General features: G+C 39.9%; 2 protein-coding genes across 3 annotated transcripts in view; one reads left to right on the top strand and one right to left on the bottom strand.

The window, feature by feature from the left end:
• The first annotated feature begins 36 nt into the window (after nucleotides 1-36).
• On the top strand, nucleotides 37-4261 carry WDR5B (WD repeat domain 5B). The gene is made up of 2 exons (XM_082624901.1): nucleotides 37-85; nucleotides 552-4261. Exon 2 carries the CDS (start codon nucleotides 625-627, stop codon nucleotides 1615-1617), a length of 993 nt encoding a protein of 330 aa, XP_082481027.1. The 5' UTR covers nucleotides 37-85; nucleotides 552-624; the 3' UTR covers nucleotides 1618-4261.
• Nucleotides 4262-4394: 133 nt separating this feature from the next.
• Nucleotides 4395-21947, bottom strand: part of FAM162A (family with sequence similarity 162 member A) — a 37943-nt gene continuing 20390 nt past the window's right edge. For both annotated transcript variants that reach the window (XM_082624906.1, XM_082624905.1), the window contains exons 2-5: nucleotides 13835-13957; nucleotides 10937-11045; nucleotides 7562-7670; nucleotides 4395-4617 (exon numbers count right to left, since the gene is read on the bottom strand). In XM_082624906.1, the coding sequence (XP_082481032.1) occupies nucleotides 4525-4617; nucleotides 7562-7670; nucleotides 10937-11045; nucleotides 13835-13957 (434 nt within the window). In that variant the 3' untranslated portion in view covers nucleotides 4395-4524. The remainder of the gene's footprint in view (nucleotides 4618-7561; nucleotides 7671-10936; nucleotides 11046-13834; nucleotides 13958-21947) is intronic.

Here is a 21947-nt window from a genome sequence, read left to right on the forward strand (position 1 = left end):
CTGTGCTGCTCTCGCGTTAGTTCGCTACGGAGCGGTGTGGAGAGTGAGCCGCAGGCCTGGACTTCAGGAAACCGAGCCCACGCAGGTTTTCGCTTAGCTTCTGATATCTGTTTAAAGCGGTGATTCATTCATGCTCAAGTAGAGTACCTAAAGTCTAGCGGGTAGGGGTGCTCAGTAGTCTCATACATTTCAGAGCTGGGGTGAGGAGCGGTGAGAAATACTTTCTGTAGATTCCCACCCCACCCCTCGCCCACCCCCCATCGCCCCACTGCTCCGCGTGCAGCTTTGGACCGCTTTGTACATTCGCAGGATACCCAGCAGTAATACCTTACTTGCCGACAGCGCACAGGACCCTTTTAATAGTATTTCTCAAGTATTTGTTTACAGAGGAAGAAGCGAGGAAAAACTGAAGCGGTCCAAGCCGTGCTGCTGTATCAGTGTATATTGCAGTTTAAAAACGATACAGAAATTATTGTCACTAAAAGGCCATTTTTTAGTTTGTTGATTTTTTTTTTGAGTCCGATGTTTTTTATCTTCATTTTACTGGACAGAAGAGCCAAAATACTGGCTGCCTGGTTCAGGACCGGACATCTAGCCAGCCTACAGACGTGGAGCTTCAGAGTCATGACTACAAAGGAGTCAGGAGGTGCCAAAACAGAGTCGGCTCTCTCCTCATCAGCCAATCCGAGCAAGTGTGTGTCTGAAAAACCAAACTATGCTCTGAAATTTACTCTGGTGGGACATACGGAAGCAGTATCATCAGTTAAGTTTAGTCCTAATGGAGAATGGCTGGCAAGTTCTTCTGCTGATAAAGTAATTATAATTTGGGGAGCCTATGATGGAAAACATGAGAAAACACTTAAAGGACACAATCTGGAAATATCAGATGTTGCCTGGTCATCAGATTCCGGTCGTCTTGTTTCTGCCTCAGATGATAAAACTCTAAAGATTTGGGATGTGAGATCTGGAAAATGTTTGAAAACGCTTACTGGGCACAGTGATTATGTTTTTTGCTGTAATTTCAATCCACCATCTAACCTCATCATTTCAGGATCTTTTGATGAGAGCATGAAAATATGGGAGGTGAAAACAGGAAAGTGCCTTAAGACTTTGTCTGCTCATTCTGACCCAGTTTCTGCTGTTCACTTTAATTGTAGCGGGTCCTTGATAGTGTCAGGTAGCTATGATGGTGTCTGTCGAATCTGGGATGCTGCATCAGGTCAGTGTTTAAAAACACTTGTTGATGATGATAACCCTCCTGTCTCTTTTGTAAAATTTTCTCCAAATGGTAAATATATTCTCATTGCAACTCTGGACAATACTCTTAAACTATGGGATTATAGCAGAGGCAGATGCCTGAAGACATATACTGGTCACAAGAATGAGAAATACTGTGTATTTGCCAGTTTTTCAGTTACTGGTGGAAAGTGGATTGTGTCTGGTTCAGAGGATAACCTGGTTTACATTTGGAACCTTCAGACTAAAGAGATTGTACAGAAATTACAAGGCCATACAGATGTCGTAATCTCAGCAGCTTGTCATCCTACAGAAAACATCATTGCATCAGCAGCATTAGGAAATGACAAAACAGTTAAATTGTGGATGAGTAATTACTAAACCCTTTAGAAATCAAGTAGTAGAGTCAAATTGGCCAAAAAAAAAGGTATTTTAAAAGATGGTTTCCTCTCAGTTTTGGCATGGTTTTGTATTTTTTTTTAAAACATTGCCTTGAATTACAGGTTTTAAGACCTATAACCTCAATTTGCAAAGCAACACAGTTGGAAAAGCAAGTCTAGATCCCAGGGCTTCTGACTTTAATCTTGAGGTCTGTTATTAATCTCTTGTGTCTGTCCTTGAGCAGATTCTCATTCTGTTCCTCTAGTGACTATTCTAGAGGATCAATGTATTTGACAAAAATTTAGAAGTAAGGCTCACAAGACAGGATGACTGATTAAATGAGGGGAGCAAGGGAGTCTGGAATAACTCCAAGGTATTTGGTTTGGGCGATCAGATGAATTAAGAGAATAAGCCTAGGATGGTGGTGGATTGGAGATTTATGTCAGATGCCACTCACACACTTTAAGTGATAGCCTACACGATGGGACGTGAAATGGTCCATGGAATCAAGTTTGTAAATTGGGAAAAATAAGCAATGGTTGTGTTTGTTCTGAGAGTCTAAAAGTTTTAAGTTTTTATCAAAATAAAAATTAAAAATAAACCAGAACAAAATTATAAAGGCATTTTACTGAAGGACTTCTCACTACCTCGTCAGACTGCCCTGTCCTGATCCTCAGGGCAAGCTCAATGTCTGAATGAGGCTGCTCTCTTTCATTAGGTCTGACCTAACCCTACCCATGCTACAGACTCAGTTCAGAAAATCACCACTCTGTGTAACCATCACTGGCTGCCTGCCTCCAGCCACAGCTGACAGCTGAATTCGGTTTTCTTGCTTGCTATAGCTTCTGTTATAAAATTCAAAATATATCATTTACCAATTTGTGTTGTAATGGTTTCAAGGGCCATGTGTCTGGTAAACTATGAGCTCTGCAGAGTCAAGTATGTTTCATTTATCTTTGTATTCTTACTTTTTCTATATAGGAGGGACTCAAGTAATGTTTGATGAATAACCATGAATTATACCACCATCACAACTTCATTCCTTGCCTGCTTTCAGTAGGTTTTTGGAGTCAATTCCCTATACTATTATTTTTGTTGATTAAAAGTATCTAACCATAGCCTCACATGTTAACTTTATTCAAACAGGGCTTACAGGAAACATAAAGTGGAAAATGTTTTCTGCCCATTTTACCTATAGAGACATGATAAACATGAAAAAATCTAGGAATTAAGCAAAACATAGTACAATGATCACTTAATTGAAAGTAGGTATTATAGAATACAAAAGAAGACAGTTTTGCCCTTGTTGCTTTTAATAGTGCTCATGAAATATTTGCTTGACAAGTTGTAAGCAATATAAGATACTAGAGTTACGAGTAGGTGAGTGACTGCTAAGAAGTTAATAAGTGAGGGTACTGGGAGAAGTGGGATTAGATAGGGGCATGAAATTTATATTTAACCCAAAAAGAGGTAGTCACTATAAGTTATTGAATAGGAGAGTTGACACAAAATGAGAAATGATTATATAAATTCTTGCTGCATGGTAGCATTTTTGAGCTTTGACTTAATCATACATTTTATTACAATATATCTCCATGATACAACACTTTAAAATGCTTCTTTAGAAGTTAAAAATGGTATTCTATGAAGAAAGATGATACACTTTTAAAAAGAAGTACATTAGATTTTACCCATATTTAAAACCCATATTTAGATAAGATGTAACGTAAGTGTTCCAAAATAATCAAGAAAAACTAATCTGCTAAAATGTATACAAAGCAATGCTTTTTGATGATAAATTTGCAAGTGATAAAAATCAAAGAGCTTGATATCTAAAATGAAGCTAAGGTTAAAGTACTGTAAAGTATATAGACAGACACAACATCATCAGATAGATTATGAAGCTGTAGGTAGAGTTGTGCATTACATTTTACTGAGTATTTTATTAAATCAAATTCCCAAACAGCTGCATATATTACTTTTTAATCTGCTATAACCCTCTGAAGAGAACCAGCAGGTTGGGATGTGTATGCGGACCTGCCATCCGTTAATACTATTGAAGCACGTGAGAATAAATGAAATACTTAAATAGAAACCAGCATCCATACCTAAATGTGAGACAACCTGGCACCCTCGTCGAACTGTAAATAAGATACATACCAGATGCAAATGCTTATTTTTCAACACTAATAAGAAAATGCATTTGATAGATTTTTCATAACTGAGAAATTTAGTGTAAAGGCAGAAGGAAAAGGACCGGTTGGGAATTGGAAGCCATGGAGCAGAAGAGGTGACTGTGCTGGCCCCAAGCAACTCCACAGTGCTAGGATTTCAAAATCCTCAGAAACTTGTGGCCAGACCTCCATCATCACCTTGCCGGGACTTTTTCAAAGACTGTTCTAAAAGCCTCTGTCTACCAGCACGGCTGACAGGCATAGTGTGGTCTGGCTGCTTCCCAGGGCTCTCGAGAAACACCAGGGTATTTGGGGAGGTTAGCTCTCCAACGTGCACCTGGGCAGTGTACTCAGCTGGCCCTCCTTATCTCTTCAGAAATGAGGACGCAGAAGAGAGAGAAATGCAGAACTAGAAACCATTTGGCTTCTGGGGAGATGTCACTTTGGTAATGGGAATTAAAGTAAGATACAGGACCTGACTCTCTAAAGAAGAGTTAATATTAAAGTTCAAGTAAGTTGTCTCACTTTTCATTCTTTCATTTTCTCAAAAAAGCTGAAGGCTGCATTTAACCTGGATCAAAGCTGTAAAATATAGACAAGTCATTTCTTTAAGAAAATTTATTTGTAGCTCTAGAACAGAATTAGGGAACTTATACCACATTCATTTTAATAAGGCCTGTTACTGCAACATTGTTTCTAGATTTTCAAAATTCAGCCAACATGGATATCTCTGCTACTCTGTTTTGGCCTTCACAGCAGCTTCTTCTCTCAGACGAGCTTTCCTTTCTAGGTTCAGGCTTGTTAAAGACTCGTGTCTTTTGGCAGCCTAAAAGTGAAACCAATTTGAACAAGTCATTATTTATGCTGGTCTGGGGAGGATGTCACTGCACTGACGCCAGCAGGCTGACACGGGAAGTACAGGCATGGAAGGGTTGGCTGCTTGTGCTCCGGGCACAGCAGCCCCTCCACGCGCCTTCTGCCTCCTCTGATCCTTCCTAGAACAGCAGCTCACCCATTCAAGCATCAGAGAGAAATGCCACACCTCTACCTTCTCTTCCTTTCTGGCCTCCTTTCTTTAAACCTTCCAGCCTCTCTTCTCCCTTTATAATGTATTCCCTTGTCTTTCTCTTTTCCTCTCTTTAGTATTAAATACCTTCTTGTTTCCATTTCTATCCCTTTTTTCCCTCCTCTCACTTTTCTTTGTTGCTACCATTTCTCCTTCCCCAACTCATTTGTATATTTTCACACCCTTCTAGTTCCTTACCCCTCTTGTACTAAAAACATTCAGCTTTGGGAATCCCAGACTTCACCAAATACTACCACTGACGACTCCCAGCAGTGTCTACCCTGCTTTTCCATCCTTTGAGAGCAAACAGGAGTGGAGGAGAGACAACCATCCTCTTCCCTTATTTCCCTCCCTGTGACTTGTTACATCTCTTTGAAGCTTACATAAACAGACCAGTCTCAAATTTTTTATACCAAATGAGTGAAGACAGCACCCTATAAGGTGGTATTTTCTTCTATCTGTGTGATTTCACATGTAAAGAATTAAGTATAGGGAGGGGAGGAGAATCAGACTGGTAAGTTGATGGAGAGGACAAAATACAATGGCTAATTTCTGTCTTCTAAATCACATTAAGTTCAAAAGGTCTTCATTCCAGTAGCATTTACCAACTTTTTAGAAATGGATAGTTCCATAAAAGAGAAATAATAAAATTTTATGGTATAGAACAGGAGAGGAACTCTTTAAAGTATACAGTGTATACCCTTGGATGAGGCTAAGGAAGACCTCAGGAGTGATTTGTTTCTGGAGTATTTAAACTCAGCTAGTAGGACTTCCCTGGTGGCACAGTGGTTAAGAATCTGCCTGCCAATGCAGGGGACATGGGTTTGAGCCCAGGTCCGGGAAGATCCCACATGCCACGGAGCAACTAAGCCCATGTGCCACAACTACTGAGTCTGTGCTCTAGAGCCCACGAGCCACAACTACTGAAGCCCGTACGCCTACAGCCCATGCTCCGCAACAAGAGAAGCCACCGCCATGAGAAGCCCACGCACCACACGAAGAGTAGCCCCCGCTCGCCGCAACTAGAGAAAGCCCGTGCACAGCAACGAAGACCCAATGCAGCCAAAAATAAATAAATAAATTTATTAAAAAATAAATAAATAAACTCAGTTAGTATAATCAAGTAGACAAAAGCAATGCAAACTTCTCAGAATTCTAGAAAGCCCTATGTCCCGTCTACATGCTTCTGCAGGTTCAGTCTGAGAGCTAAGCATGAAAAGTCAAAGAGGGAGACAAAAAATCCTGAAGTGGGGCAGGAACAGAGTTGTCAAGAGAACTTCACCCAGGCCTCCACACTTGCCCTTCATGCTCCCATAACATCAGTCTAAATGGTCAGTATCTTCTATTCCAAGACTCTAAAGAGAGCCAGAAGTTCATTTCTTTTACTCTGGACTCACTGGGGATAAGGAAGTCAGTTACCACTGAGTTTGCAGAAGAACCCTTTAAATATCTGACAATAGATACGAGACATCTCTTTCTACATGGAAGCTGTGATATATAGAATTAGACATGGTGTTAAAATAACACCTTGGCCAGTACTGCTGCATATAAAAATAACTATTTTAATCACAAGATAGTATAGTATGCAGTTTGGTAACTGGCAAACTTGGCTCCACATTTTTGTCTTGCCACTTATTAGCTATGTGACATTGGGAAAATTATTTAACATCTTTAAGCTTCAGGTTCCTCTTTTACAAAACATGGATAATAAGAGAACCTACCTCTTAGGTTCTTAGAATTATTGTGGTCATTAAATAAGTTTAACAATACCTGTTACATAATGAGCAATCAATAACTGGGAGCACTTTTACCATCACCTCAATTAGACAGGTCTAGGTTCAAACTGTGGCTCTGCCATTAGGGAGATGTGTGTGAACTTGGGTAAGTTACTAAAGCTTTCTAAGCTATGTTTCCTCATCTATAAATGAGGTCCTAATATTATTATCTATCTTGCAGTGTTGTTGTGAGGTTTAAATAAGATAACAGGGCTTCCCTGGTGGTGCAGTGGTTGAGAGTCAGCCTGCCGATGCAGGGGACACGGGTTCGTGCCCTGGTCCGGGAGATCCCACATGCCGCGGGGCAGCTGGGCCCGTGAGCCATGGCCGCTGAGCCTGTGCGTCCGGAGCCTGTGCTCCGCGGCGGGACAGGCCACAACAGTGAGAGGCCCGCATACCGCAAAAAAAAAAAAAAAAAGATAACAGCAAGGTACTTGGAAGACAGTAACATAGCTGTTAATAATGACTGGATTTCTGGACCTGAATTCCTATGTACCACTTAGGAACTTAGATATATGGCCCAGTTTGAACATCAAGTAAAGAACAGTGATAAGAACACTCAACAAGAGCAGAGGGAGGATCAATAAAAAAATGAGAGTGCTTTACAGACATGCAAGGAGTTATTAGTAAGTATGCCAGTGTCATACCTCTTGTTTTACATTACTTATGACATCTGTGATAACTAAACACTTTTTTTTACTTAACCAAAACTAATTTAGTCCTTCACCTTGCCAAAGTTAGGATTTGCTATTTATCTCCAGGCATCATATCTCAGGTTTGTTCCTACTATGTTTTATTTTGTTTCTTATCATTTCTCATGTAGGAAGTAGCCTCCTCATCACAGAGAATAAATACAAGGGTCAACCCCTGACTTCCTCTAGGTTTTTCTGTGGAAAATGCACAAAGATAGACGGGAAGTCCACTCTCACCTTCTTGCCCTCAATAACCATCAAGATGCATCCTGCCACTGTCAAGGCAATCATTACATAGCTGATCTTCACCCGGACCTTGTTCTTTGCAGCATCGAGCATCTCAAACCTAGTAATACAATGGGATCATGAAAGAAAGTTAAAATTTCCCTTTCTGAAGTTGTCCGAAGGATATAAATCTCTGTGTCTCACAAATCAGGAGTAGAGTGGTGCCTATACATATAAAAAGGGAGATGGGGCCTAGAGATCGTACAGTACTTTGGGGAGGATGGAGCATTTTCACAATTCACTTTGTATATGAAACACAATAAGGGGGTGTAGATGAAGATAGAAGGATGTATTATAGAACTCACATCCTCCCATAAAGACATCAAAAATACATCTACATTTGGAACAATTCTCACAGAATACCCACCGAACACTGGCAGAAGATCTCATACAACTAAAGCTTCAAGAAAGATCACCAAATAACTGGGTAGGACAAAAGAAAGAAAAAAAAAAGGAATTGGGACAGGACCTGCACCCTTGGGAGGGAGCTGTGAAAGGGGAAAAGGTCTCTCACACTGGGAGGCCCCTTAGCTGACTGGTAGGTCCACTGGGACAGACAGTAAGCCTCAGAGGCTCAGAGGAGAGTGAAGCAGCCAGCTTACAGCAGGCAGGACAGAGAGAGACCAGCACAGGTGGCCCTGGCCACCTTGCTGTACTTCCCAGCCCAAGACGCACGCCTCCTGGTGTGTGTGCAGCAGCTCAGGGCTGAAACCTGGGCTTCAGCAGACAAACCCGGGCAGAAGACTCAGTTTGGCTGTGCGGAGGCAGCCCGAAGGGCCTCAAGTGTAGTCCAGGCTGCAGCTGGAAGTGTGTGGAGGACAGAGCCCATGCCCATCACCGGAGCCCCACTGTCAGCACGCTAGGTAGGAGCAGGGAATTGCCACAGCAGCCTCATTCTTGGTGAGCTCACAGTGGGTGTGGCTCAGCCGCTATGAGTTCTGGGAGTGTGCAAGTGCTGGGTGGTTGCCCGCATACAGAGGCAGGGCTGAAATCTGAGGCGATTCCCTGTGGGTGTGCAACTTCAGCGAATTTATGCCTGTGGCAGTGCCTGGGGATAATCCGAGCTGATTACTGGCTCTCCTGTAGCTGAGATGGGTCCTGTGCCAGGAGCAACAGGTTTCTTGGGTGCACACACACAGAAGTGGGGCTGAAATCAGAGCCGATACCGGCATCTCCACAGCAGAGGCGGGGCTGAGGGCCACGCCAACAACAGTGTACTTTGTGAGCCTGCACAGTGCCCATGTCTTTGCAGAGACACATGTCTAGTTCTGACTATATCACCTCACCCTTGTATTGTAATACCTTGTATTATAATCTTCTGTTTGGACTTGCTACCCACTCTGTCCTATCCTTCTGCTTTCCATCCATTGTGCAGATTAAATTTTCTAAAATGTTAACTTCTTCCTTGCTTCACAGAGCACATGTCTGGGTAGTCAGCTCCTGGGGGGGAATACACAGCAGCTCCTTTCCCAGCCGGAGCATTCCACTCCTGCCTACCTCACATCACAGCTTAGAAATGGATCTGGGGGCTTCTCTTCCAACAACCGGGGAGCAGACCCTGCCCATGACAGGGCTGTGACAACCGCAGAGCAAAGAGAAGGCCCCACTCAACACAAGATCCAGTGCAGGCTCTGCTTACCACAACACAAATCACACCACTATGAAGGAGAAAACAGCCAACACACATTGAGGAAAGATGTGGCAGACATCCATACCAAAAACAGCCCTCACACCAAAAATATTGGACTCACACAGGCTACACAGGGTCATTCCCACATAAAAATAGCCCTTCAAGACCACAGTAGATAACTGTTTCCCTTAAATTCATAGAGTCAGAGAAATATAAGTAAAATGAAAAAACAAAGGAACCACTCCCAATTAAAAGATCAAGAGAAATCTCCTGAAAGAACAAACAAGTTGGTTTGTTTCTCTAGACTGAAGAAACAGACCTCTCCAGTCTAACAACCCAAGTTCAAAAGTGAGGTAATAAAAATGCTGGAGGAATTAAGAAAGGCAATCACTAGAAATGCAGATCACTAGAACAAGGACCTAGAAACTATAAAGAGGAGACAATCAAAATTAGACAACTCATTTGCTGAGGTGAAACTGGGCTAAAGTCAATAAAGATCAAACTAAATAATGCAGAAGAAAGAATAAGTGATCTGGAAGATAGAATAATGGAGATCACCCAAACAGAACAGCAGACAGAAAGACAAATGAAAGTAGTGGGACAGTGGCACAGTGGTGGCACTGTCCCTGGTGGCACAGTGGTTAAGCATCCACCTGTCAATGCAGGGGACATGGGTTCAAGCCCTGGTCCGGGAAGATCCCACATGCCATGGAGCAACTAAGCCCATGTGCCGCAACTACTGAGCCTGCGCTCTAGAGCCCACGAGCCACAACTACTGAGCCTGCATACCACAACTACTGAAGCCCGCACAACTAGAGCCTGTGCTCTGCAACAAGAGAAGCCACTGCAATGAGAAGCCCGTGCACCACAATGAAAAGTAGCCCCTGCTCACCTCAACTAGAGAGAGCCCGCACACAGCAACAAAGACCCAATGCAGCCAAAAGTAAATAAATAAATAAATAAATTTAAAAAATTTAATATCAGTTTATGATAAAAACTCTCCAGAAACTGGGCATAAAGGGAACATACCTCAAAATAATAAAGGCAATATATGAAAAACCCACAGCTAACATTATACTCAACAGTGAAAAGCTGAAAACATTCCCTCTAAGATCAGGAACAAGATAAGAATGCCTACCCTTGCCACTTTTATTCAACATAGTTTTAGAAGTCCTAGCCAAAGCAATGAGAGAAGAAAAAGAAACAAAAGGAATCCAAATTGGAAAGGAAGAAGTAAAACTGTCACTGTTTGCAGATGACATGATAACTATACATAGAAAATCCTAAAGATGCCACCAGAAAACTACTAGAGCTCATCAGTAAACTCAGTAAAGTTGCAGGATACAAAATTAATATGCAGAAATCTGTTGCATTTCTATATACTAACAATGAAATGTAAGAAAGAAAAACTAATTTAGTCACTTTCTGTAGCTAGGAGAGGATATCAAATGAGCTAACTTCAGAGTATCTAACAGCTCTTCACTAGGCACTACATAAGGTATCAATGATAACACATAGATTTTCCAGCACTGTTATTATTCCAGGTACTTGCCAAAGAGGAAACATTTAGAGAAGTGGAAACTGTTTTAAAATTCGGTTGAAAGGTTTTAAGTAGTTACACTCAGAGGAACTGCTTTTCCTTTAAAACAGACTACTGAAAAAGAAAAGCTGCTTACAACCCTAAATTCAGCACTCACGAGACAGTCTCTGGGATTTCATCTTCCTTTTTGAAGCGACCTGACCATATTAGGATCTTCTTCTCCCAATCTGTAGGCTTATGCAATGGCACTCTGTGGCTGTAAGTGTCTATGAGAAAAACAAGAGAAGATATCTTACTTATATGAGACTGGCTCTCAAATTTAGCAACATTAAAATGCTATTTGTGCTTTTTAGCTATTTGCTAAACAGAATCATTGAGAAATCTCAAGCTAATTAGACCTTTGTTTGGATGGAATTTCTTAGGTTACTCATTTCTTAAATGAGATTCAAAAATTCTGTGAGGACTGAAGTAAAATAAAAGCATTATTTCCCAATATAAGCCATAGCCATTGAAAGCTGAAAGAACACCATGAACAAAGTTATAAAGGTGAGAAGGATGAACTAAAAAGAGAACAGTGAGGAGCCTGTTTGACTTCAGCAGAATTAAAAAAAAAGTTTGTAGGTAAAATCAGATTATAAAAGAACTTGAATGGCAGGCTAAGCTTTTTAGACCTGATTCAAGAACTATTGTACACTTTGAAGCATGGAAGAAGTTAACATTTTAGAAAATTTAATCTGCACAATGGATGGAAAGCAAAAGGATAGGACAGAGTGGGTAGCAAGTCCAAACAGAAGATTATAATACAAGGTATTACAATACAAGGGTGAGGTGATATAGTCAGAACTAGAGTTATAACAGCGGGAATAGAGACAACAAAGTCAATCTGATGATGACTGAAAGAATTTGGAGATGAAGACAAAGAAGGATTCATGAAGAACCTCAAACTTGGATGAGTAAGACAATAACAGTATTGTTAACCAAGATAAGGAGATTGTGAAAAGAACCAGTCAGGAGAGGAAAAAGCATGAATGCCATTTTAGATCTACTGACTCTAAATTCATGCCATCTGAGTAGGTTTCATTAATAAGCTGGGAGTGGAGATAACCACTGGTGCAAAGGGAGAGCCAGTGAGGATGATAGAGAAGCATAGAAGACCAGGGGCTGAGCCTTGGGGCATGACCCAGAAAGGAGACAGGGGAAAGAGGCAGCAGAGGAAAACGGAGCAGCCAAAGATGAAAATGAACAAGAAAGGTAGAACCATAGACTATAAGAGAGCCTTTCAAAGGAAGGAGAAGTCACTGAAGACAAGGAGCAGAAAAAGCTAGGGAATCACAGAATGTCAGCATTAGAAAGGACCTTGGAGATAATCTCATCCAACTTCCATATAATGCCTACATCTCTCTTGCAGACAGACCATCTCCTTGACTACATACACATCACCTTTGCTTAAGCTGCACCTTTCACTTAACCAGAAGGCAACAGCAAAAGGAACAGGAAGGTCACTTGGAAAAAAATCCCTAAAGAACCAAAGTCAAGAAAAGAGGTTTAGAAGTACAGAAATAGAACTGCTGTGATTTTATCTTTTAACCATTCCAGCGCTTGGCACAACTTTCTCTAGAGGTTTTTTTTTTCCATTTTATGTACTATATACTCATTAAAGACAATTCAGAAAGTATAGATGTGAAAAAAGAAAAATATAAAAACCACCCCTAATTCTCCTGTCATAGCATGATCACTATATTTTTATTTTGGTGTGTTTCCTAACTCTTATCCCCATACATATGTACATATATGTAATTTCTATATGTACCATGCTTGTGCTTATGCACAATATAAAATTTTGTATCCTGCTTTGTTCATTAACATGATGACAAACACTTTCCATGCCAGTATGCGGTATTTATAAGCCCTATTTCCAACAGCTGCACAACCTCATCAAGTAGATCTAACATATATGATTAATCATTCCCAGATTACTTAACATTTAGACTAATTTCTCATTTTCCATATATATATATATATATATATATATATATATATATATATATATATATATATATATATATATATATAAATGGGAACATCTTTACATTCAAAGCTTTTTCCACATATAGGGATTATTCCTTAGGACAGATTTCCAGAAGTGAAATACCAGGTCAAAGGGTATAAACATTCTGAAGCTCTTGATAAATATTCTTTGAGAATAATTCTTTTCCACTCACCAATACCTGCCTGGCCCTAGTGCACTGCCATGAAGAAGCAACAAGCAAATAGTTCCTGGGACCCTACAGTTTATATATTATGCTCCTTCTTCCACAGTGGTGACAATGACAGGGTTTGGAGTTAGGGATAGGACTAAACATGGCTGAAGTCAATGTACAAGCCAGTGCATAGCCCTAATTATATTTTACCCAAAACATCATTTTTTGATTTGGTTCATCTTTGAGGTTCCTTAAAAGATGATTTATAGACCACTATTTACTTTGGTACATCTATCGTCCTATAAAAAGCTCCAGTCAAACCCCTGAGGCAAGAGATGAAAATGACAAACGAGAAAAATGAAGAAATCACTGCCACATGTAAGCGCAGCTAATATAAGCACAATTTGGGAGGCCTGAACTACATGATAGGGTATGACATAGGGACCCCTGTGACCACCTCTCTTTTAGGTTCTTTTTTTTCTTTTTTTAAATAAATTTATTTATTTCTTTTTGGCTGTGTTGGGTCTTTGTTTCTGTGCGAGGGCTTTCTCTAGTTGTGGCGAGTGGGAGCTGCTCTTCGTTGCCGTGCACGGGCTTCTCATTGCAGTGGCTTCTCTTGTTGCGGAGCATGGGCTCTAGGCACGTGGGCTTCAGCAGTTGTGGCGCACGGGCTTAGTTGCTCCGCGGCATGTGGGATCTTCCCAGACCAGGGCTCGAACCCATGTCCCCTGCACTGGCAGGCGGATTCTTAACCACTGTGCCACCAGGGAAGCCCCTAGGTTCTTTTGATTCCAAGTTATTCTAGCCTTTGGGAGCTGCCTAGTCCATAACTAGAAAGACTAATAAAAACTTACGGGTTGGAGGCTTTGGGCTTTCCTGGGGTTTGTTGCAAAATCCATTTATTCTCTTCAAATCAGAGTTTCTGGTAAGCCTTAAAGATGAGAAAGCATCTCTTTCACAGAACCTAAAATAACTTCCTAGAAAAGAGAGAAAAATGTTTCAGAGAAAGGAAATCTGATGTCTCAAAATGAGAAATACCTGCAAGATACAATTTCATTTATAAAGATTAACTCACTTAAAAATGAATATCCTACTCGTTATGTAAGATACATGTACTATATCTAAGGTGCTATGCTTAGTGCTATCTTAAAATATGCATGTTTTGCTGACTAGGAAATTACGAATTTACAACATAAACATTTTATCAGCTGTAAGTTTTATAAAAGCACTTCTCACGTGTGTCTTATCATAACAATAATGAATCTGGTGGGAATATTATGGATTATGACCCTTGGCCATTGAGGTAAAGATCAGCAACCTCCCAGAAGTGCTAAAACAAGATGCCAAGTTGCCAATACTGTTCTGATAAACTCTGGGTAGGGGGCTGCAATGGCCAGCAAGGGGCTCTTTAGAAAGCCTTGTTCCTTCCAAGACATAATTCTCCAATTAAAAATCAACTTTAGATACAGTCACAATTTATGTATAATTTTAAAACTATATATATATTTATATACATACAAATGTATAAAACTATGTTATCATATACAGTATATGTATGCAGTTAATTTTTAAAGTCTAAACACTAAGCACCTATAGAGAATAGTATTACAAACCACTATGCATTCACCACCCAGTTTCAGCAATTATCAATATATGGCCACTATTGTGTCGTCTGAATCCTACCCACTCCCTCCCACCAACCGGATTATTTTAAAGCAAATCCCCAACAGCCTATTAGTTCATCTATAAACACTTCAGTATTTATCTCAAAACAATAATAACTTTTCAAAATCATATCCAGAATACCATTAACATAACTAAAAATATTCCTTTGTTATCAGCACATTATGATCAAATGACATTATGATTCAATTTCTCCAACGGACTCACAATTTTTTTTTTACAGTGGATTTATTCTAAATAGGTGCACACACTGAATACAGTTGATACATGCCATATAGGTCTCTCCCTCCTTTTTTTCTCGTCATTTATTTGTTGAAGAAACTAGATCATTAGTTTGAATTTCCCTCGCTTTAGGTTTTGCTGATTGCCTCCCCATGGTGTTATTTAACATATTCTTCTAATTCTCCTATTTCTTGTAAACAGATTTTTGAGGTTTCATCAGATACAGGTTAGAATTTTTAGCAAGAAAATGTCATAGGTGGCACTGTGTACACCCTACCGTATGACATCCTAAGGTATACATCGATTTTGTCTTTTTGTGATATTAAGATTGAGCAGTAGATACTATCAGTGTGACTCATCCTTATAAAGTTCTCCATCAATCTTTCATCTAATGTTTTAAGCAGACATTGGTGACTGTTTCATTAGGGGTTGCAAGATGGTAGTATTTTTTTCTACTTTACCTATTTGGTTATCCTGAGGTAAAAGTCTTATAAGAAATGTAGAATAAATGCTTGATTCTGTCCCTTTATTTGCCAGTTTTCAAATTAATGAATTGGTTTCCTTGCAACCTCCACAGGTAACCTTTTGTTTAAAAGTAACATAAGGAACTCTTGCATTTAACACATGTGATGTGCTCCAGTCCATTCCAGTTATTTTTCTTTTTAATGCCCAGATGTTCCTATCTTTAGTCGCTGGGGACCTTTCTAATTGGCTCCTGGGTCCTTTCAACATGCGCCCAGTAATCATTTATAGCTGCCTTACTTTCTAACATGTTCTGTACTCATTTTAAATGCTTCCTGCCCCAGATTTGGAATCAGACATTCCTCCAAAGTGCTCTGGTTCCTTTAAGTAGAAAATGTTCTTAGAGATGCCTGAGGGAGGTTCATTGTTACTGAGTTTGTCACTGTTTCCAGACCTTTTCAAGTGAACAAACCTAAGAAACACATTCCTTCTTAAAACGAATGCATGCTTAAGAACTTAGAAATTTTCACCTTCAGCGTTAGCATGAACATTTTTAATGTCAATAATTAATCAGAATTCAAAGCAGAGACAGCCATAAACAGTTCTGATGAGGGTAAAACGGGATAATTCTGAGTATGGGGGTGTCATGGTATAAGAGAGAGCAGGACTGGTATAGGATTCAGTCAGAAGATCACAAAAGAGCCCTAGGGTCCTAGGACATGGAAGAAAGGGAGCACTGCAGTAGAATGAAACAGAAAAGAAAGCTGGAAAGGCACCAATGATAAATCTGACCAGGGTCCTGACCCTCCATGATGCTCTGGTTGACAAAGAAAAACATGCCCAAGACTTGCCTTTTTAAAAAATATTTATTTATTTATTTTGGGCTGTGTTGGGTCTTCATTTCTGTGCGAGGGCTTTCTCTAGTTGTGGCAAGTGGGGGCCGCTCTTCATCGCAGTGCACAGGCCTCTCACTATCGCGGCCTCTCTTGTTGCGGAGCACAGGCTCCAGACGCGCAGGCTCAGTAGTTGTGGCTCATGGGCTTAGTTGCTCCGCGGCATGTGGGATCCTCCCAGACCAGGGCTCGAACCCCTGTCCCCTGCATTAGCAGGCAGATTCTCAACCACTGCACCACCCGGGAAGCCCCAAGACTTGCCTTTAATGAGACAGGAGTGTGCCCTCACAGCTTTGTGCTTAAAACATCACAGGAGAATTCAAGCAGTTTTAAAAATCTATTTGTTAGTGGACAGTGTGTACCTTTGAAATTCCAAACTCCTAATTGAGTGTCATTGTAGCTTCAGAGTTTGAAGCAATAAGGAGAGGCAAGAGAGGAACAAAGAGTAAAATGTGATTATAGCACTGGACCTCCCATAGTTGGTGAGAAACATAATTTCCTTGCTTTTTTTTTTCTCTTGCTGTTAAGAAAACTTTTAAACATAGCAATCTAAAAGATATCACTGTGGACTTCTCATAGGCATATGTTTATATATGTCTAAAGATGTTTGAAACAACACTTATTGATACATAATTCCACATCAAAAATTCATCCTTTTAAAGTGTAAAATTCAGAATCATCTCCTGCTTCAATATGCTGCTGGACAGGAACCAATCAGACAGAAAGAGGTGAAAGATGGAGAAGGGAGTCCAGGGCTTTCTCGATCACAAATCTCACCTCCACTCCAACTCTCTTTATACCTTTCTTGCAAAAATAATAGAAATAACGAGGCGGTAGGGTTTCCAAAAACAAAAATTGTAAGCTCCAACCATCTGGGGAAGGCAAAAAGCTCATCCACCACAACTCTCAGTTTGAAAGTAAAGGAGGATTGGAGACATGGTGGCAGAGTAGAAGGAGTTGAGCTTACCTCCTCTCACAAAAACACTAAAATCACAAATAACTGCTGAACAGCCATCGACAAAAAAGACTGGAAACTACCAAAAAAGATATTCTATATCCAAAGACAAAGAAGAAGCTCCACAAGATGGTAGGAGGAATGCATTTGCGAAACAATCATATCCCATACCCACTGGGTGGGTTACCCACAAACTGGAAAATAATTATAATGCAGAGGTTCTCCCACAGGAGTGAGAGTTCTGAGTCCTGGGCCAGGCTCCCCAGCCTGGGGGTCTGGCATCGGGAGGAGGAGCCCCTAGAGCATTTGGCTTTGAAGGCCAGCAGGGCTTGATCACAGGAACTCCACAGGACTGGGGGAAACAGAAATGCCACTCTTAGAGGATGCACACAGGTCTCGTGCACACCAGGACCCAGGAAAAGGCAGTAACTTCATAGAAGCCTGGTCCAGACCTACCTGCTGGTCTTGGAGGGTCTCCTGTGGAGGTGGGGGGCAGCTGTGGCTTACTGTGGAGATAAGGACACTAGTGGCAGAGATACCATGGAGTACTCATTGGTCTGAGCTCTCCTGGAGGCCACCATTTAGACAACAAGACCTGGCCCAACCCAACAGTCTGTAGGTGCAAGTGCTGGGATGCCTCGGGCCAAACAACTAACAGGGTGGGAACACAGTCCCACCCATTGGTAGACAGGCTGCCTAAAATCTTCCTGAGCCCATGGCCACCTCTAAACACACCTCTTGACACAGGCCTGCCCAACAGGGGACAAGACTCAGCTCCACCCACCAACAGGCAGGCAGCAGTCCCTCCCACCAGGAAGCCTGCACAAGCCTCTTAGATCAGCCTCACCCACCAGGGGCAGACACCAGAAGCAAGAGGAAGTACAACCCTACAGCCTGTGGAGGGGAAACTGCAATCACAGAAAGTTAGATAAAATGAGACAACAAAGGAATATATTCCAGATGAAGGAACAAGATAAAATCCCAGAGAAACAATGAAATTAAGTGGAGATAGGCAACCTTCCAGAAAACGAATTCAGGGTAATGATATCAAAGATGATCCAAGATCTCAGAAAAAGAACGCAGGCACAGACTAAGAAGATACAAGAGATGTTTAACAAAGAGCTAGAAGATACAAAGAACAAACAGAGATGAACAATACAATAACTGAAATGAAAAATACACTAAAAGAAATCAATAGCAATGAGGCAGAAGAACGGATAAGTGAGTTGGAAGACAGAAAGGTGGAAATCACTGCTGCTGAACAGAATAAAGAAAAAAACAATGAAAAGAAATGAGGACAGTTTAAGAGACCTCTAGGACAACATTTAATGCACCAACATTTGCATTATATGAGTCCAAGAAGAAGAGAGAGAGAAAGGGCCTGAGAAAATATTTGAAGAGAAAATAGCTGAAAAATTCCCTAACATGGGAAAGGAAACACTCATCGAAGTTCAGTAAGTGCAGAGAATCCCATACAGGATTAAACCCAAGGAGGAACATGCTGAGAAACATAGTAAGCAAACTGACAAAAATTAAATACAAGGAGAAAATATTAAACCAATGAGGGAAAGGCAACAAATAATATACAAGGGAACTCCTGTAAGGTTATCAACTGATTTTTCAGCAGAAACTCTGCAGGCCAGAAGGGAGTGATGATATATTTAAGGTGACGAAAGGGGAAAAACCTACAACCAAGAATAATCTACCTATCAAGGCTCTCATTCAGATTTGATGGAGAAATCAAAAGCTTTAAAGACAAGCAAAATCTAAAAGAATTCAGCACCACCAGACCAGCTTTATGACAAATGCTAAAGGAACTTCTCGGCAGAAAAGCCCACAGCTAGAAGCAAGAAAATTACCAATGGGAAACCTCACCAGTAGAGGTAAACATACAGTAAAGGTAGGAAATCATCCACACACAAATATGATATCAAAACCAGCAATCGATAGAAGAGGAGGGTACAAAAAATGCAGGATATTGGAAATGCATTTGAAATTCAGAGACCAACAACTTAAAACAATCATATATATATATGGGGGGGTATGTGTGTGAATATATATATATTATATACATATATATATATATATATATATAATATATATGGGGGGGGCAGAGAGGGAGAGAGAGAGAGAGAGACTGCTACATCAAAACCTCATGGTAACTGCAAACTGAAAATCTACAATAGATACACACCCAAAAAAGAAAAGGAATCCAAACACAACACTAACGTTAGTCATCAAATCACTAGAGAACAGAACAAAAGAGAAAGGGAAGAGAAAACACCTACAAAAACAAACCCAAAACAATTAACAAAATGGCAATAAGAACATATATATTGACAATCATCTTAAATGTAAACAAATTAAATGATCCAAACAAAAGACATAGACTGGCTGAATGGATACAAAAACAAGACCTGTATATGTGCTGTGTACAAGAGACCCACTTCAGATCTAGGGACACATACAGACTGAAAGTGAGGGGATGGAAAAAGGTATTCCGTGCAAATGGAAATCAAAAGAAAGCTGGGGTACCAATTCTCATATCAGACAAAACAGACTTTAAAATAAAGACTGTTACAAGAGACAAAGAAGGACACTATATAATAATCAAGGGATCAATCCAAGAAGAAGATATAACAATTGTAAATATATATGCACACAGCATAGAAGTACCTCAATATACAAGGTGAATATTAACAGATATAAAAGGAGAAATCAACAATAACACAATAACAGTAAAGGACTTTAACATCCCACTTACATCACTGGACAGATCATGCAGACAGAAAATCAATAAGGAAACACAGATCTTAGACCAAATGGAATTACTTGTTACATATAGAGCATTCCATCTGAAACCAGCAGAATACACACTCTTCTCAAGTGGACATGAAACATTCTCCAGGATAGATCACATGTTGGGCCACAATGCAAGCCTCAGTAAATTTTTAAAAATTGGTATCATATCAAGCATCTTTTCCGACCACAACAGTATGAGACTAGAAATCAACTACAAGAAAAAAACTGCAAAAAACACAAACACATGAAGGCTAAACAATATGCTACTAAACAACCAATGGATCACTGAAGAAATCAAAGAGGAAATCAAAAAATACCTAGAGACAAATGAAAATGAAAACACAACAATTCAAAACCTATGGGATTCAGCAAAAGCAGTTCTAAGAGGGAAGTTTATAGCAATATAAGCTTTCTTCAGGAAACAAGAAAAATCTCAAATAAACAGCCTAAACTTACACCTAAAGCAACTACAGAAAGAAGACCAAACAAAGCCCAAAGTTAGTAGATAGAAAGAAATCATAAAGATCAGAGCAGAAACAAATGAAATAGAACCAAAAAAACAATAGCAAAGATCAATGAAACTAAAAGCTGATTCTTTGAAAAGATAAACAAAATTGATAAACCTCTAGCCAGACTCATCAAGAAAAAAAAAGGAGAGGGCTCAAATTAATAAAATTAGAAATGAAAAAGGAAAAGTTACAACTGAATCCACAGAAATACAAAGGATCATAAGAGACTACTACAAGCAACTATATGCCAATAAAATGGACAACCTAGAAGAAAATTCTTAGAAAGGTACAGTCTCCTAAGACTAAACCAGGAAGAAATAGAAAATATGAACAGACCAATCACAAGTACTGAAATTGAAACTGTGATTTAAAAATTCCAACAAACGAAAAGTCCAGGACCAGATGGCTCCACCGGCGAATTCTATCAAATATTTAGAGAACAGTTAACACCTATTCTTCTGAAATTATTCCAAAAAATTGCAGAGGAGGGAACACTCCCAAACTCATTCTACAAGGCCACCATCACCCTGATACCCAAAACAGACAAAGATATCACACAAAAAAGAAAATTACAGGCCAATATCCCTGATGAACATACATGCAAAAATCCTCAACAAAATACCACCAAACCAAATCCAACAATACATTAAAAGGATCATATGCCATGTTCAAATGGGATTTATCCCAGGGATGCAAGCATTTTTCAATATCCACAAATTAATCAGTGTGATACACCACATTAACAAACTGAAGAATAAAAACCATATGATCATCTCTATAGGTGCAGAAAAAGCTTTCGACAAAATTCAACACCAGTTTACAATAAAAACTCTCCAGAAAGTGGGCATAGAAGGAACCTACCTCAACATAATAGAGGCCATATATGACAAACCCACAGCAAACATCATACCCAACAGGGAAAAGCTGCAAGCATTCCCTCTAAGATCAGGAACAAGGCAAGGATGTCCACTCTAGCCACTTTCATTCAACATAGTTTTGGAAGTCCTAGCCACAGCAATCAGAGAAGAAAAAGAAATAAAAGGAATCCAAATTGGAAGGAAGAAATAAAATTGTCACTGTTTGCAGATGATAAGATACTATATATAGAAAATCCTAAAGATGCTACCAGAAAACTACTAGAGCTCATCAATGAATTTGGTAAAGTTTCAGGATACAAAATTAATACGCAGAAATCTGTTGCATTTCTATAGACTAACAATGAAAGAGAAATTAAGGAAACAATCTCATTTACCACTGCATCAAAAAGAATAAAATACCTAGGAATAAACCTACCTAAGGAGGCAAAAGACCTATACTCCAAAAATTATAAGGCACCCATGAAAAAAATCAAAGATGACACAAACAGATGGAAAGATATACCATGTTCTTGGATTGGAAGAATCAACGTTGTCAAAATGTCTATAGTACCCAAGGCAATCTA

This window comes from Mesoplodon mirus (genome assembly GCF_964341445.2).
Source record: "Mesoplodon mirus genome assembly, chromosome: 6".
NCBI lineage: Eukaryota > Metazoa > Chordata > Mammalia > Artiodactyla > Ziphiidae > Mesoplodon > Mesoplodon mirus.

Bases quoted from the DNA above. Each gene is read 5' to 3' on its own strand.
- WDR5B (XM_082624901.1), top strand. From the start codon at position 625: ATGACTACAAAGGAGTCAGGAGGTGCCAAAACAGAGTCGGCTCTCTCC.